General features: G+C 41.4%; 1 protein-coding gene across 1 annotated transcript; it reads left to right on the forward strand.

Annotated features, from left to right (window-relative positions):
• Window positions 1–8,482: 8,482 nt before the first annotated feature.
• On the forward strand, window positions 8,483–10,982 carry LOC311082094 (THAP domain-containing protein 2-like; the record flags this gene model as incomplete). Its single annotated transcript, XM_084112838.1, has 6 exons — window positions 8,483–8,565; window positions 8,887–9,079; window positions 9,173–9,292; window positions 9,401–9,599; window positions 10,126–10,276; window positions 10,371–10,982. 6 exons carry the CDS (start codon window positions 8,483–8,485, stop codon window positions 10,420–10,422), a joined length of 798 nt encoding a protein of 265 aa, XP_083968964.1. The 3' UTR covers window positions 10,423–10,982.
• Between the last annotated feature and the right edge of the window lie 6,149 nt (window positions 10,983–17,131).

Consider the following 17,131-nt stretch of genomic DNA (forward strand, 5'->3'; position numbering starts at 1 on the left):
TATTTACATCTGACAGGAAAATCTTCAGTAAGTATTGCAGAAGAGCACATCACAACATGAAATAGACATCCGAGTGATGTATGTGTGCTATTGTCACAAGGTGACCAAAGAGAGGCGGAACTAAGTTCCGCGGAAGTTGTGTTCCCCCCGGGACCGTGGCATGGTAACACCAGGACGGTTCCGGTTATGCGTTCAGTCGCCATGACGACGGGGATAATGACAAATGCACATCAGGTGTGGGAGATTGATGCCTAAGCCGGATAGACAAATGGCGTGTATAAAAGAAACGGAAAGAAACAGTTTGGCGTGGTTCTCCCCCGTTGAGAAGTCGTTTATTTTGTAGTGGTGTTGCTGATTCACGGAGGCTGCTGGAGAGTGATACGAGGGCTCGGCTGTATTAAGAGTGCAACGGCGATTGTGCGAACAGGAGTTGAGGACGTCAAAGGCTGGAAAACGAGTGAGTTATGGAGAGTGAGTGAAGACTGGAGAATGCCATCATCATCGGAAGGGAGATAAGTAGTATGATATCGAATCTTATGGAATGTATGCACCTGCATTGAGCTGAATATGAAGTCATGAAGTGTATTGATCACGAGTGTAATTGTCACTGAGAGTGGTTGGACTGAGCGATCATTGGACTCTTGTTTCTCTCCGTCTGAGTGTGAGTTGAGTGCTGAGGAAGTTTGTGCCCATCGTACCAGTAAGGAGGCATCCGAATCCCCTCGCTATTTGATGAGAACTGATTCAGTACGACAGTGGAGGGTTTGATCGTCGGGTGAGTGCTGGCCTTATTGCACTGAGAGAAGAAGTGGATATGCAGTGTTTGGATTGATGTGTCACACAGCGCGGGTTGAAGTGAGGTTGCAGAGTGTGGGGATTATATATATTGGCCGCCGTGCACTCCCCGTCTTTTATTCTCATCCGCTATTATTGAAGAGGGACTTCGGGTGCTGAGTTTATACATTTCATCCCTTGCATGTTGGAAGAATGTGCGTACGTGTATAATTCACTCTGTCTGTTCAATAGAGAAGCCTCCTGTGAATATTCCCTTATGTGATGTCTGCTGAAAGGAGAGACTCACAGTAAGAAGATTCCCTCGTCTGTCTGTTATACAGCAATACACTCCAGCCGTAAGCCTTGTCTCTGTATTGAGGATCAGCACGCAAGTACGTGTATAACTCACTCTGTCTGTTCAATAGAGAATTCCTCTGTTAATGCCCGGTTACGTGATGCCCACCTGAAGGAGAGAAACATACTGGACACCCCCCCCGCCGGCTTCATAGCAACCCATTCCAGCCGTAAGCTTTTGTCTCTGTATCAAGGTAATGCATGCATATTTTGTATAACTCACTCTGTCTATTCAACTTAAGAATTCCTTTGCCAACGTCCCCCTAAGTGATGCCTGCCTGAAGGAGAGACATACAAGGGACACACCCCCGTCTGTTTCATAGCAACCCACTCCAGCCGTAAGCCTGTGTCTCTGTATCAAAGAAATGCATACATACCTTGTATAACTCACTCTGTCTATTCGACTAGAGAATTCCTCTGCCAATGTCCCTTTATGCGATGTCCGCCTGAAGGAGAGGCACACATTGGAACAGACCTTCGTTTGCTTGACTGAAGTTCACATCCAGCGGTAAGCTTCCGTCTCCGCACTGAAGAGAAGCAGGTACATACTTGAGTTGCCTACCTGTCTGTTTAGCAGAAGAATCCCTCCTCCTCTGTCTCGCTCCGTGCCTTGAGAAGGTATACGCACCTGGACATTCACCTGTCTGGTAAGAAGATTCCCCCTCTGGTCTTCAGCGCCCGTACCGGCCACGCCCTGATTGTTCAACGATTCAAGGAAGTCCGCTTACCTGGATACTCACCTGTCTGCCCAAGGAAAGACCCCTTTGACCACGAGACTCTGTCTCGCTCCGTGCCTTGAGAAGGTATACGCACCTGGACATTCACCTGTCTGGTAAGAAGATTCTCTCTCTGGTCATCAGTGCCCGTACCGGCCACGTCCTGATTGTTCAACGATTCAAGGAAGTTCGCTTACCTGGACACTCCCCTGTCTACCCAAGGGAAGACCCCCTCCTCGACCACGAGACTCTGTCTCGCTCCGCGCCTCGAAGGTGTACGCACCTGGATATTCACCTGTCCGTTCCAGGAAAGACTCCTTCTAATTACGAGACCCTGTCCGTGTTCCATCTTAGGAAGTTCTACTTACCTGGATACTCACCGGTAAGAAGGGCTGGCAGCCGATTCCTTCCTCCTCTAGTCGCACGTTCTGGCACGAGTTGCCTTGAAGAATTCTACGCCTTCCTGGGGTCAGAGGTTTGATCCCTGTACCTGTTGGGGGACTCAGAAGCTTCATTTGGACTTTTAAATTTATTTATTCAATAAAACTTGTTAAACCTTTACCTACTTGTCTGTCTGGTCTTTGGCACGCTCCTCGAGGTGGTCCTGGGTTTTAGGGGTGGGTGCAGTCTGGCTTGACCCCCCGACCTGTGACACTATTATGTAGAACAAATCTATAAAGTAATAAACATAAGTTACCTATTTTATTTGTCCAGTAGTAGTTGATAAATTGAGGAACATTTATGTTGGATAAAAAGTTAAAACAACCTCAACATGTAAATGTAGTGTTGAGCTCATAAATCACAGAGGTAATGTGAATCTGGTCTGGATGTTACAGGGTCAGATGAACAGATATGTGTGTTTATCCAGTGGAGAGTGGCTCATGAAGCTGAATGCTGCCATCAAAGGCTTTGAGTGAGTATACTACAGAAATTAACAACTATTTAAATCTTAAGTTGTAGTTTATTTATTGTAATTTCAAACAGAGCTATTACAGCACCTTTATGATTCTTGATTTCTGTGCATTTGCTGCAGATCTTTTCCAGCAGAGGCTCAGACAATAGAAGAATAGCGTCAGCACAGCAATTTCTCGTTCTCTCCAGCAGTGGCTCAGACAGTAGAAGGATAGCGTCAGCGCAGCAGTTTCTCGTTCTCTCCAGCAGAGGCTCAGACAGTAGAAGGATAGCGTCAGCGCAGCAGTTTCTCGTTCTCTCCAGCAGTGGCTCAGACAGTAGAAGGATAGCGTCAGTGCAGCAGTTTCTCGTTCTCTCCAGCAGTGGCTCAGACAGTAGAAGGATAGCGTCAGCGCAGCAGTTTCTCGTTCTCTCCAGCAGTGGCTCAGACAATAGAAGAATAGCGTCAGCACAGCAGTTTCTCGTTCTCTCCAGCAGTGGCTCAGACAGTAGAAGGATAGCGTCAGCGCAGCAGTTTCTCGTTCTCTCCAGCAGAGGCTCAGGCAGTAGAAGGATCGCGTCAGCACAGCAGTTTCTCGTTCTCTCCAGCAGAGGCTCAGACAGTAGAAGGATAGCGTCAGCGCAGCAGTTTCTCGTTCTCTCCAGCAGTGGCTCAGACAGTAGAAGGATAGCGTCAGCGCAGCAGTTTCTCGTTCTCTCCAGCAGAGGCTCAGACAGTAGAAGGATAGCGTCAGCACAGCAGTTTCTCGTTCTCTCCAGCAGTGGCTCAGACAGTAGAAGGATAGCGTCAGCGCAGCAGTTTCTCGTTCTCTACAGCAGAGGCTCAGAAAGTAGAAGGATAGCGTCAGCACAGCAGTTTCTCGTTCTCTCCAGCAGAGGCTCAGACAATAGAAGGATAGCGTCAGCGCAGCAGTTTCTCGTTCTCTCCAGCAGAGGCTCAGACAATAGAAGGATAGCGTCAGCACAGCAGTTTCTCGTTCTCTCCAGCAGAGGCTCAGACAGTAGAAGGATAGCATCAGCACAGCAGTTTCTCGTTCTCTCCAGCAGAGGCGCAGACAGTAGAAGGATAATTAGCATCAGCACAGCAGTTTCTCGTTCTCTCCAGCAGAGGCTCAGACAGTAGAAGGATAGCGTCAGCACAGCAGTTTCTCGTTCTCTCCAGCAGAGGCTCAGACAGTAGAAGGATAGCGTCAGCGCAGCAGTTTCTCGTTCTCTCCAGCAGTGGCTCAGACAATAGAAGAATAGCGTCAGCACAGCAGTTTCTCGTTCTCTCCAGCATTGGCTCAGACAGTAGAAGGATAGCGTCAGCGCAGCAGTTTCTCGTTCTCTCCAGCAGTGGCTCAGACAGTAGAAGGATAGCGTCAGCGCAGCAGTTTCTCGTTCTCTCCAGCAGTGGCTCAGACAATAGAAGAATAGCGTCAGCACAGCAGTTTCTCGTTCTCTCCAGCAGTGGCTCAGACAGTAGAAGGATAGCGTCAGCGCAGCAGTTTCTCGTTCTCTCCAGCAGAGGCGCAGACAGTAGAAGGATAGCGTCAGCACAGCAGTTTCTCGTTCTCTCCAGCAGAGGCTCAGACAGTAGAAGGATAGGGTCAGCGCAGCAGTTTCTCGTTCTCTCCAGCAGAGGCTCAGACAGTAAGAAGGATAGCGTCAGCACAGCAGTTTCTCGTTCTCTCCAGCAGAGGCTCAGGCAGTAGAAGGATAGCGTCAGCACAGCAGTTTCTCGTTCTCTCCAGCAGAGGCTCAGACAGTAGAAGGATAGCGTCAGCACAGCAGTTTCTCGTTCTCTCCAGCAGAGGCTCAGACAGTAGAAGGATAGCGTCAGCGCAGCAGTTTCTCGTTCTCTCCAGCAGAGGCTCAGACAGTAGAAGGATAGCGTCAGCGCAGCAGTTTCTCGTTCTCTCCAGCAGAGGCTCAGACAGTAGAAGGATAGCGTCAGCGCAGCAGTTTCTCGTTCTCTCCAGCAGTGGCTCAGACAATAGAAGAATAGCGTCAGCACAGCAGTTTCTCGTTCTCTCCAGCAGTGGCTCAGACAGTAGAAGGATAGCGTCAGCGCAGCAGTTTCTCGTTCTCTCCAGCAGTGGCTCAGACAGTAGAAGGATAGCGTCAGCGCAGCAGTTTCTCGTTCTCTCCAGCAGTGGCTCAGACAGTAGAAGGATAGCGTCAGCGCAGCAGTTTCTCGTTCTCTCCAGCAGAGGCTCAGACAGTAGAAGGATAGCGTCAGCGCAGCAGTTTCTCGTTCTCTACAGCAGAGGCTCAGACAGTAGAAGGATAGCGTCAGCGCAGCAGTTTCTCGTTCTCTACAGCAGAGGCTCAGACAGTAGAAGGATAGCGTCAGCGCAGCAGTTTCTCGTTCTCTCCAGCAGAGGCTCAGACAGTAGAAGGATAGCGTCAGCACAGCAGTTTCTCGTTCTCTCCAGCAGAGGCTCAGACAGTAGAAGGATAGCGTCAGCGCAGCAGTTTCTCGTTCTCTCCAGCAGAGGCTCAGACAATAGAAGGATAGCGTCAGCGCAGCAGTTTCTCGTTCTCTTCAGCAGAGGCTCAGACAGTAGAAGGATAGCGTCAGCGCAGCAGTTTCTCGTTCTCTACAGCAGAGGCTCAGACAGTAGAAGGATAGCGTCAGCGCAGCAGTTTCTCGTTCTCTCCAGCAGAGGCTCAGACAATAGAAGGATAGCGTCAGCGCAGCAGTTTCTCGTTCTCTCCAGCAGAGGCTCAGACAGTAGAAGGATAGCGTCAGCACAGCAGTTTCTCGTTCTCTCCAGCAGAGGCTCAGACAATAGAAGGATAGCGTCAGCGCAGCAGTTTCTCGTTCTCTACAGCTGAGGCTCAGACAGTAGAAGGATAGCGTCAGCACAGCAGTTTCTCGTTCTCTCCAGCAGAGGCTCAGACAATAGAAGGATAGCGTCAGCGCAGCAGTTTCTCGTTCTCTCCAGCAGAGGCTCAGACAGTAGAAGGATAGCGTCAGCACAGCAGTTTCTCGTTCTCTCCAGCAGAGGCTCAGACAATAGAAGGATAGCGTCAGCACAGCAGTTTCTCGTTCTCTCCAGCAGAGGCTCAGACAGTAGAAGGATAGCATCAGCACAGCAGTTTCTCGTTCTCTCCAGCAGAGGCGCAGACAGTAGAAGGATAATTAGCATCAGCACAGCACTGCTTATAATACTCAGGATTAGCTGAAGTTATCAGCATGACACACCCGGGTCACAGGAGGCTGTTTATCTGGAACTGTAGATGCAGACCAAACAATCCGAAACGTCAAAGCACTCGTGCACACACTTCAAACAGCAAAAGCTTTCCCAATGTGAACACTTTAAAAACAGGACACTTCAAAACAGTAAACTCACTGTGACCAAGGCAAATGAACAGTGTCCAAGCAAACGTCTCCTTGAAGTTAGTCTGGGCTGGTTAGCTGGGCTGGTTAGCTGCTGTGTTGAGAGAAGAAAAGCAGTAAAACAGTAGGGCGGTAGAGCAGCAGAACAGTAGAGCAGTAAAGCAGTCTGGCCGAGGGAATCCCTTAGAAAGCCTTTGTTTCAACTGGCAGAAAACAGGATATGAGCAAAGCTCACCATACCGTACAGATCAGGGGAGTCGCTGGCCGTCACACATCCCATCACATTGAACCACGAAGCAGGCACACACGCCTCTCAACCCGACAATCGGGGCCGTGTCCACGCGACGGCGGCAGCCGTGGTGATCGCAAATTCCAGTTCCGCTTCAGATACTCATCGGCTTTGCTAGATCGCTAGATTGTCACTGTTTACATCCGGGCACAGGAAGCAGCCATTTTGCTGGGTGTTACATTAAAAACATTCCCCAAGGGAAACCCATTCCCTGGCGTGTGCGTTCCTCCCCCACTGAACATAGTCACCCCGTGACACATACCCTGAACACAGCATCCAGTAGGGTAGAGTGCAAGATTGATTCCCCTCTCATTCTTCTGTAGCAGGCCTGGTTTGAAATAGCTGGGACAGTTATAATGTGCATATCTTACAGAAGTTACCAGGTTTACCAGCTTTATGTTATGACAAAATGTAAAGATTGGATGTTAATTTACACAAAAAATGGAATTTAACTTGTGTTGAATGTGTTAAATTCCTTTAAATGTTATTTTCCCCTGTGGAAGAAATTTTATCTTTAAGATGTGTGTGACCATCATATGACAGTAAAAGAGAAAACACAATCTTTATTCTAATATGGAATTGTATTAGAATGCTAAACAGTGTTGGTACGTGACAGGAGGATCTCCCCTCAAGGATATAATATGATGAACAGTGGAGATTCTAAGAATGTTCCACATATGGTTGAAAATACCATCATTGGCCTAGAAAGATACCATTCTGGGAGTCAAGACTATAAAGACTATAAAGGATGAAGGATGCCCTCCCTTCACTGTCACACCCTGCAGCCACTCTGTGTGACTGTACGACTGCTGGCCTTTTCTTGCAAGAAAATAAACTTCAAAGACTATTGGAAATGTTTGTCTCTTATTCAGTGATATAATTTTTTTTTTTGCCACCACACCCCCCACATGCAACAACATCCTATATTAACAGATGTAAAACTAAAGAAATGCATAGATTAATAAATACAAAAAAAGTAATTTTAGGATCAATTTCATTCTTTCCTTGCTGTTACTGAAAAAAATACAACATAACAGGCTATATGTGTAAAACTCACTATTATTATTCAACACAAAACTTGTCAAGTTAATACATTTGTAACGCTGAAATCCACAGAAGACGAAGATAAATCCAAGGTTTATTAAACAAGTATTAACAAAAGAGCCAACAATGCGAGACAGTGTGCCAAACACAAACGATACCGGACCAATAAGTGAACACACCTTTAAGGTGTGACAACATTTAATAACATGTATAAAACCTTAAATGTAATTAATTATTAACCTGATTTACAACTTTTCACATACAAGAATGTCCTTGATTTTGGGAAATTGGATTTATGCCCTTATGATAAAGTGTACAATAACTTAATATGAGCTGTTGTTTAGCAGTGTGTACTTTGATCTTAACACCTTTAACCTTATTATTATTCTCAGGTTAGGTAAGGTAAGTCGAGTCTGGCCTAAATTATAAGCCTTTCAAAGTATTTACAATTTGGACAGAAGACTTCTCTGTGGTATGTTCTTATTCAAAGCCTTAAAACACTATAAATCAAAACTTCGGTAGACAGTTTTTGTAATCAATTAAATTTATTTTATTTGGTAACTTCTCTTTTAATAATAAACAAAAATGTAAAGGCAATTACATTTCATCAATAAAGCATAAAGTACAATAATCACACTTCCAATCATAGGTGTAGTCAGCTCTGGGTTTCTCAGGGCTTGTCCACACTAGTACGTTTTCGTTTGAAAACGCATATTTTTCTCTCCATCTTGGCCTTCCATCCACACTGAGACAGTGTTTTTATTAACGAAAACAAAGCTTTTGGAAAATGCTCTCCAAAGTGGATACATTTGAAAACACAGTTTTTGCATTGTAGTGCGTTTGACTGTAAAAACGGAGGTATTGAAAAACAATGACGTAAGTTTAGTCATGTGATGCATATTGAATCCATATATATTAATGTTGATACCGGTCATAGATATAAACACTAGATGTCGCCTTGGGGTTCTAAGCATGCGTCAAAACCGCCGCCATCTTGGAACAGGGGTCTTGTCATAGGAAGTAGCTAGGTAACGCTGCTATCTCCGCCTGTACTTCGAATAGATATGGATGAAGCCGGACTTTTGTGCTGCGTATGGCTGTTCACACGAACGAAATATAAAAACCAGACAGCAAGGGATTACATTTCACAAGTGAGAATGTGTTTTATGATATTGAATGATACGAAATTATATTTCTGGTTACATTGGTTTGTTTCTGTCCTTGGTTAACGACCGCAGCTAATCCATGCTAGTTAGCTAGTTAACGTTACCCATTAGTTGTTGACAGTTAGGAAAACCGACAATGAACAGAATGTATTTATATCAATGTAATATGATTGTAAGATGTTGGAAATGTGGACAGTTGTTTTGGTCTCTATTCAATAGTTTCTCCGACTAGCGCTGTGTGGCCGAGTTCAGTCTCCGTCTATTTCCAGCTAGCATGCTACGCTTATGGTTTTGTTTTGTTTGTAGATTCCCAAGTGATAAACAGAGACGTCAGTCATGGATAATAGCACTCAGGAGAGAGGGCTTCGAGCCAAAAGACTGCACCTTACTGTGCAGCTGTCATTTTCGGCCTGAAGATTTTGACAGGACTGGACAGACCATCCGTTTATGGCAAGGAGTGACCCAATCCATTTTTAATTTTCCTGATCATCTTTCAAAGGTTTGTCACAGCAATTTTTTTGTTTTTAACACAACATTTTGTAATTGATTACGTGTTCCTATAAGCTCAAACAATTTCCCTTTTCTGCAACAGCCTAGTTCATCCAGGTTAAGCAGAACGTCAAACAAAGCAACTACTGAATCTCCACACCCATGGTCCAACACACCTGTCAGGGTGTTTGTAAGACCAGACCTCTTTGATCAGTCAATCTTAGTAAGTGAAATGATTCAAATACCTTTGGATACTTGGTGGATGTAACAGTAACTTCAATCATGTATCTTAACTTCTGAAAATGTCACTGAGTTTGTAAATATTTTTCAGGATCATCAGTATGCCTTTGACCCAGTTAAAGCAAAAGAGAAGTTGGCTGTGTCTCAGGAGAACATGGAGAAGTTACGACGGGACTTGAGAAATGCGAAGGACAGGGAAAGAAGAAAAAAGAAGACAGTGGGCTCCTTGTTGGAGGATTTAAAAAATAACAAGATGGAGGAACTGGAGCAAAAGCTGAATTTCTACTCTGGTTGGCTGACTCGATTCTCCCTCTCTCTTTTGCATGTGTAGTATTTATAGTTTTGTACAGGGCTCTAGAGTGCGACCAATTACTACTGTTTTTAACCTGCAGCTTTGTGCTGCGCAGCAACAAGTTAAGTTGATTTCCTGTATTGCACCTCTCAAGTTTGTGTTGCTAACCTATGGAATTTAGTTCATTTAGGCTTACTGTTCAGAAATAAGCTACACAACTGATTACAAACTTTTACATCAAATTTGGGTGCACCTAAATTTTGAGCTGGTGCACCTAAATAAAACAAGTTAGGCGCACCAGTGCAACCAATGCAAAAAGTTAGTCTGGAGCCCTGTTGTAGTAGTATGTCTCATCTCACACAGTTTGATTGCTGTCTCAATATTGTTACCTGAGAAATGTTTTTCTGTTGGTCATAGAAAAAAAAAATGCATATGATCAAGTTGTCTCTAAATCAATCTGAAATATGTCTCTGTGAAACTATAATTTTATTACTATTAAATTATTATTTCCCTGAACCTTCCAGACCTTCCAGTTGAACTGTTCAAGCACGACCATGCCTTCACTCCTGCTCAAAGGGAATTTGCCTTAACGCTGCATTTGCATGGACCTAAAGCCTACACTTACTTGAGGGAAACCATGAAGATACCACTCCCACATCCTCACACTCTTCTAAAGTAAATATAATATTTTCTACAACTTCACATTTGTCAGAAATAGATGAAACTGATATGTCAATATATGTTCTGTTTATTGCTTTACCTGTAACAGATGGTTGCAGACTGTGGATGCTAAGCCTGGGTTAACCCTCTGGGGACCATGAAAATAAACACTAAATGCTCTGTTAATTTTGATCTTTCATTTTCGTGTAATACATCAATCGATCCTGTTCAGTTTCTATTTTTTTTCTGTATACTCACAATAAAAATAAAGTGTTTTGCTTTTTGACAAATAAAGAAAAATTAACATGATGCGATTTCTGCCTTCTCTCTGTCAGTAAACTCCCATTTGAAACGCGTTCGAAAATAATTCGTTACATTTTTTTTACATTTATATAGCGCTTTTCTAGGCATTCAAAGCGCTTTACATAGAAGGGGGAATCTCCTCAACCACCACCAATGTGCAGCATCCACTTGGATGATGCGACGGCAGCCATATTGCGCCAGAACGCCCACCACACACCAGCTTACTGGTGGAGAGGAGACAGTGATGAAGCCAATCAGTATATCAGTATATGGGGATGATTAGGAGGCCATGATGGACAGAGGCCAAGGGGCAAATTTGGCCAGGATGCCGGGGTTACACCCCTACTCTTTTCGAAGGACATCCTGGGATTTTTAATGACCACAGAGAGTCAGGACCTCGGTTTAACGTCTCATCCGAAGGACGAAAATGATCTATAACTCCGCGAAAATTCAGTCAAACAGGCAAACAGACCCACGGGCATAAAGCTTGAGATCGCATCTGTTAAATGAAGTAACTTATATAAAAAACAAATATTCTCAGCTTCTGTAATCTGTATAAAAAGAGAGCGACTCCAGTCGAGCTCATTACGAGCTAATTCACAGTAATGTGACCACTCCCCGGAGAGCGCGTGCTATTCAAACGCAAATTCTGAAAACTATTGAAGATCTGTGAAACGCCCACATTAGCTGTAAACAAAGCGCGTCGCGATCGAGTGAGGCATAATATAGCCTACCTTATGGAGAAAAGATTCCTCAGAACAGTGCTGATATGAGGAGCAATATCTCCTGATATGAGGAGCAGATCCCGCTGAGGAGTGAGGTAGGCTGTTTTCTTTTCTCAAGTGTGGAATAACATTATGGAATAACGTTAGTGTAGGCCTATGCAAACCGCAAAAAGATGAATCGCATTTCTATAATATGACTCGCCTTTCTGTGAGATGAATGAAGGGTACATATTTGTAAAGACTGTTTAGCCTAAAAATAAATTGCGCGTCTGTGTGTGAAAGAATAAACTGCTTTGCTATAGCCTACTGAGATGAGTAAAAATCGACTGGAATATGTTGAAATAAAATGTATTTGTATAAGCAACGTATTAAACTGCAAATTAGCATTTATATGCCCTAATATTTCATAAAAACAACGTTACAGTCAGTCACTTGTTGACTAGATTTGGGTACAGTTTTTAGGCTACTGTAGAATATACTGCCACATCAAATAAGCTTTTGTTTAGCAATTTCTGCTCATATCTAACGTTATATATATATATATATATATATATATATATATATATATATATATATATATATATAAATATTTGTCAAAAATAAAGTCATAGACTAAGATGTTAGATGTTCCAATGTTGGCTATATTCAAACTAATGAATACATATGATAAAATGTAGGCCTATAATCTTTTTTCTTTTTCTTTTTTACAAAGAAAGAGTACACTTGAAATAATGTTGAAATTGTAATTATTGTTGTAATTGTAACATTTTTAATAAAATAGCTAAACATATTTACAAAAGAGATGTAAGCGAAATCTTAAATGGTCAATATAAGTCTTCTTCTAAATACATCTTTTGTCCTTGCATTGTGGCTCAGTCAGTTTCACACCTGAGTGAATGGCTCATTATGCAGAGTGGGTGGGAAATTGTAATCTAAGGTGTAAATTACTCCTCCCCCTCGCATATTGGCTTTCCAAGCAAAACCTGTTTTACACCATTTAAATCAATGTATTTTTTTTTGTGAACGATAAAGCAAGACTATTTTCACATCATTTTGAAGCTAGAACTCAAAGGGACAACATCCATTAGTCAAAAGTCTTGTGGACACATATTTAATATGTGTTTTGTGGTCTTAATTCAGCAACTTTCATTTGAATTTTTTCCAATAACCACGCATAAACATTATTCTCTTAAAAATACAAACATCTACATACAAGTTGCTCGCATATTATGGTAGCTCTGTTTGTGCTATATAGAGTGAATTTACACCTTTGCCATTAACATGTTTATAAATAACTGAAAAAAGCACAAATGTCAAGGCATGTCAGAACATCTCAAGGGCCCCAAAAACACCTTGGTCCCCAGAGGGTTAAACACATCACTGTTAGACATGTTACAGAGACAGAAAAACGAAGACCCTGTTAGGTATGGTCGAGTGTGTCTTGTTTTGGATGGCATGTCTATAAGGAGACAAGTGCAGTATGATTCACACAAACAGACAATGATTGGTTTTGTGGATCTTGGCAGTGGGATAGATGAGACCAGCGTGGCAAATGAAGCCCTAGTGTTCATGGTAGTTGGATTACAAGGTCACTGGAAAATGCCCATTGCCTTTTACTTCATAAGCTCACTTAGACCAGATACACAAAGGATTTTGCTTCTACACGCCTTGGAGGCACTTCATGAACGTGGCATCAAAGTTGTGTGTGTCGCAATGGACGGACATATATCGAACATTAACATGTGTACGATGCTCGGATGCCAGCTAAAGCTGAATCAGCCTCTCAAGACATATTTTGTCCACCCTTCTTCAGGGGAAAATGTGTTTGTGATCATGGACCCTTGCCATATGTTAAAATTGGCTAGGAACATGTTGCAAGCTTACAGCTCCATCGTCAGTCCCGCAGGAACAGTTAAATGGAAATGCATATCAGAGTTGAATGATGTTCAGGAACACGAGGGTCTTAATGTGGCCAACAAAATCACCAGAAAACACATCAACTTTAAGGGGCAGAAGATGAAGGTATCAGTGGCAGCCCAGTCGATCGGTGGTGATGGCTCTTCGCGTGCTCATGGAAGCTGGATGTCCGCAGTTTGAAAAATGTTCTCCTACGATTGAATTTCTTCAGGTATTTATTGATTTTTTTTGTTGGAAATGAAATGTGCAAAAAGTATGATAATTGATTGATAATTGTTTTCTAAAAGTGGACATTTCTGCTCTTGTCCTAAATCATCAGCGTCATCCATCCCTCAGCTGGTGGTTCAAGCACTTAATCCTTTCTAACAGTCTTTTCTCTCTGCCAATGCCTGTGGCATCAGGATGGTCTTTGCTCAATCAACCTTTTCCCTTACCTAACAGCAGCTGATTCTTCCAGGCTACCACAATAACACAGAGATGCCAGCCAGTCATGCCTCCTGACCTAAAGCCTGTTTTCCCCAACGCAGAGCTGCTATATCCTGTCATTCTCCTGAACAAGCAACCAACTGCTAACATCTGCTCTATCCTAACAGGTCTACCTTCTATAGGTCTTTGAAGTGTAAATCATAACCAGCTGTAATGAGAAATATTTGTGTTAAAGGTGATTGACAGATTGTTCGACATTATGAACAGCAAAAACCCACGTGCGGGAGGCTTCAAGGCTCCACTAGGTCTCCGCAACCGGGAAGACAAGTTAGGTTTTATGACTGAAGCCCGAGCTTACTTGTCCAAGTTGAGGCTGAACGATGGCACTCCACTTCATCGCTCAAAGAGGTTTTTTTGTTTAGTTTAGTTTTTGTTTTCCACAAGTAAGGTAAATACCTTAAGAGTGTATCATTGTATACTTTGCATTAGTTATACTAATTAAAGATGCTATCAGCAAGTCTGAGCATTATGTAAAAGTAGAATCTAATAGTACCAGTTAGTGCAAGGGAAAATTTATTTTAATTATATGATTAATAATTAATTGTTACTTTTTTTATTATTAATATATTAATCTTAACATCAACCATCTCACTGGGTAATATAAACAGAGTAAATACACTATTAATAGGACGTCAGTATTTAAGAAGAAAACATTGCCAAATCTAGCTGCAATCAGTATTGAGGTAGCCAAGCTTCTCATTGCCCCCAAAACATTAGCATATCAGGTATTTACCTTCACTTGCATTATAAGGAGTAAGAGAACAAGAGTTTTAAAGAGTAACAATACAACCATAGAGTAGATGGAGAGTCTGGATTTGTTACAAACTATGGTCTTCGACCCAAAGCAATCACTTACAGATTTACTCTTTAAAACGTCTTGATCAAGTTTTTGGTTCATATCATTTCCTTTGACGTTGTGTTAAAAAAAACGTCCACTTGCTGTTCCAGTGTTGTTTGGTTCCTTTAGCGAAGTGTTTACTTGAAAAATATGTGGACTTCATTGCAGAGAAAATTTTGGGTAATGTTTTGAGAGGTTATTTCCATCATTCCACATCATAGGTCTACCGCATTGCTATCTTTCTCTTTCCTTCTACTCAATGTTCTTGTGACTTTTTTAATTTTTTTTACAAATGTTCTCAACAAGGTCACGTTGCATCCATTTTACATGCACAGATAGGTGAGAAATTAAAGGGAAAACTTGGATAAAGGAGTAAAGAGATTACACATGCACTGCATTAGAGCTGCAAAGATGATCAATTAGGTTAATTAAATTAACCCTCAGAGAGTCTTCGGTCACTTCTGACCGAAAAATTTTCTGTTTTGAATTTTAAAAAATCACAGCTTCATCGGAAGGTTATGATACTTGGTGACTTTTCTGGCATTAGGTATGTGAACTCAGAAAAAAATTGAGGTCATGATCCGAGCATGCTAAGTGGTCGTAAAAAAAATAGTCACACTCATGGTCTTCGGTCAAAAATGACCCCCATAGGAAATGAATGGGAAATTGACAAAAACACAAAAATTCGCTACAAATCGGCCACGATGCAGAAAAAAAGTGCTCAGCAATGAAGGGGTGAAACTCTAAAACATCAAGAGTGAAAAACATAACATAATTAATAATTATAATTAATATATATATATATATATATATATATATATATATATATATATATATATAATTAATATAATAATTATTAAAATTATTAAAATAATAATTAATAAAATGTTATAAACCTTGGCAAAAAGTATTATTTGAGAATTTCTAAAAAAATACAATCAATCCACATCTTAAAAGTAAGTAATTTGGTCCAAAAACAACTAGAATTCACAAGCATCTCCATTTAGAGCTATTACAGGCATCTAGTGGTAAACCCATGCAATAACATGATTTATTTAATTTTATGTTTAATAAATTGATTTATTTTTTTTATTTTATTTTTTTTTCTGAAAGCCTAGTCTCTATTTTAACCGAAAATACCGCATAGAAAAAAAAAAATAATAATAATAATAATAATTTTTAAAAAAAACATTATTTTCAATGGCAAAAAATGGACTATAAATATTGCATAAATATTAATAAGTTCAATCAAATTGTCTCAAAATACTAAATTAAAAAGAATAAATATTATAGAACAAAAATAAATTGCATTGGTTTTTACTGGGATGGAGGAAGTTTCATTTTTAGGTGTCCGGTCACTTCTGACCGGGAAGGCACTGAGTGTGACTGCTAAACGAAGACTCTCTGAGGGTTAATCGCAAACTATTTTGATATTGATTAGTCAGTGTGATTAATTTTTTTAAGATTAAGAACAATTCTTTGATTCCAGCTTGTTAAATGTGAATATTTTCTAGTTTTTTCTCTCCTCTGTGACCGTAAAGTGAATGAAGTTCTCATCGCACTCTCTGTCTGACTAAAAGGAGGAGGTTTGTTGGGGCAGAGGGGTGGCAGGAGCCAGTCACTAATTAGACTCACTCTGACCTGACATTTGCATTTAGATAATTTTCCCTTTAATTTGTCTCACTTACCTTGAATGTCCCAGTTCAAATAATACAATGATATTTAATGTATTTAAAGTAAATATTAACAGACTAAGTTTATGGTTTTGTATAGTCAGTGTTGGAATATTGAAGTTTCTTTTCTTTATTTTAAAGGTATCTATCTGTGACTGGTTTTGTCATCAACATTGACTCCTTCACCATGATGATACCAGATCACATACTGGTCACATAATGTGTGCACATACCGCTTTAGCCAAGACCACTTGGAATTGTATTTTAATTCCATCAGGGCCTCAGGTAGGAGCTGATATTTAAGTGAGCAATGTTATTGAAATAAAACAAACATTACAATTCTACAAAAAACACACAAGTTTTCAAAAAAAATAAATGTGTGTGTGTTTATATATATACACACACATTTTTTTTTTAAACTTGTGTGTGTATATGTATATGTGTTTTATATATATATATATATATATATATATATATATATATATATATATATATATACTATACTTACCTGGAATATAGTTACCTTTTTAATTTCAGGTGGATGGAACAACAATCCAACTGTTGCTCACTTCCAGAGTTATTTCCGGCGCATTATGGTCCGCTGTGGCATTGCTCCAGGGACGACAGGCAACGTTCAACCACAGGATGACACCATGTGTCTCTCAGCTGTTGACATGTCATCTGTGGTGCCAGCTGAGGACGACGATGACGACAACATTGCATCCTCTCCCTTTGAGCAAATCACTGGTGTTGTGTTGGACCATAGCTATTTAGCAACAAACTTTGGGTGCCTAACTGACAATGCGCTTGTTTACATTGCGGGATTTGTAGTTAGGCAAGTCATGAGAAAACTTGCATGCAATGAATGTCGTAGTAGTTTGGTAGCTTCAACCATACCATCTTTTGGCGATACATACCATCTGCTTAC

Source organism: Abramis brama (assembly GCF_963993115.1).
Source record: "Abramis brama genome assembly, chromosome: 4".
Lineage (NCBI taxonomy): Eukaryota > Metazoa > Chordata > Actinopteri > Cypriniformes > Leuciscidae > Abramis > Abramis brama.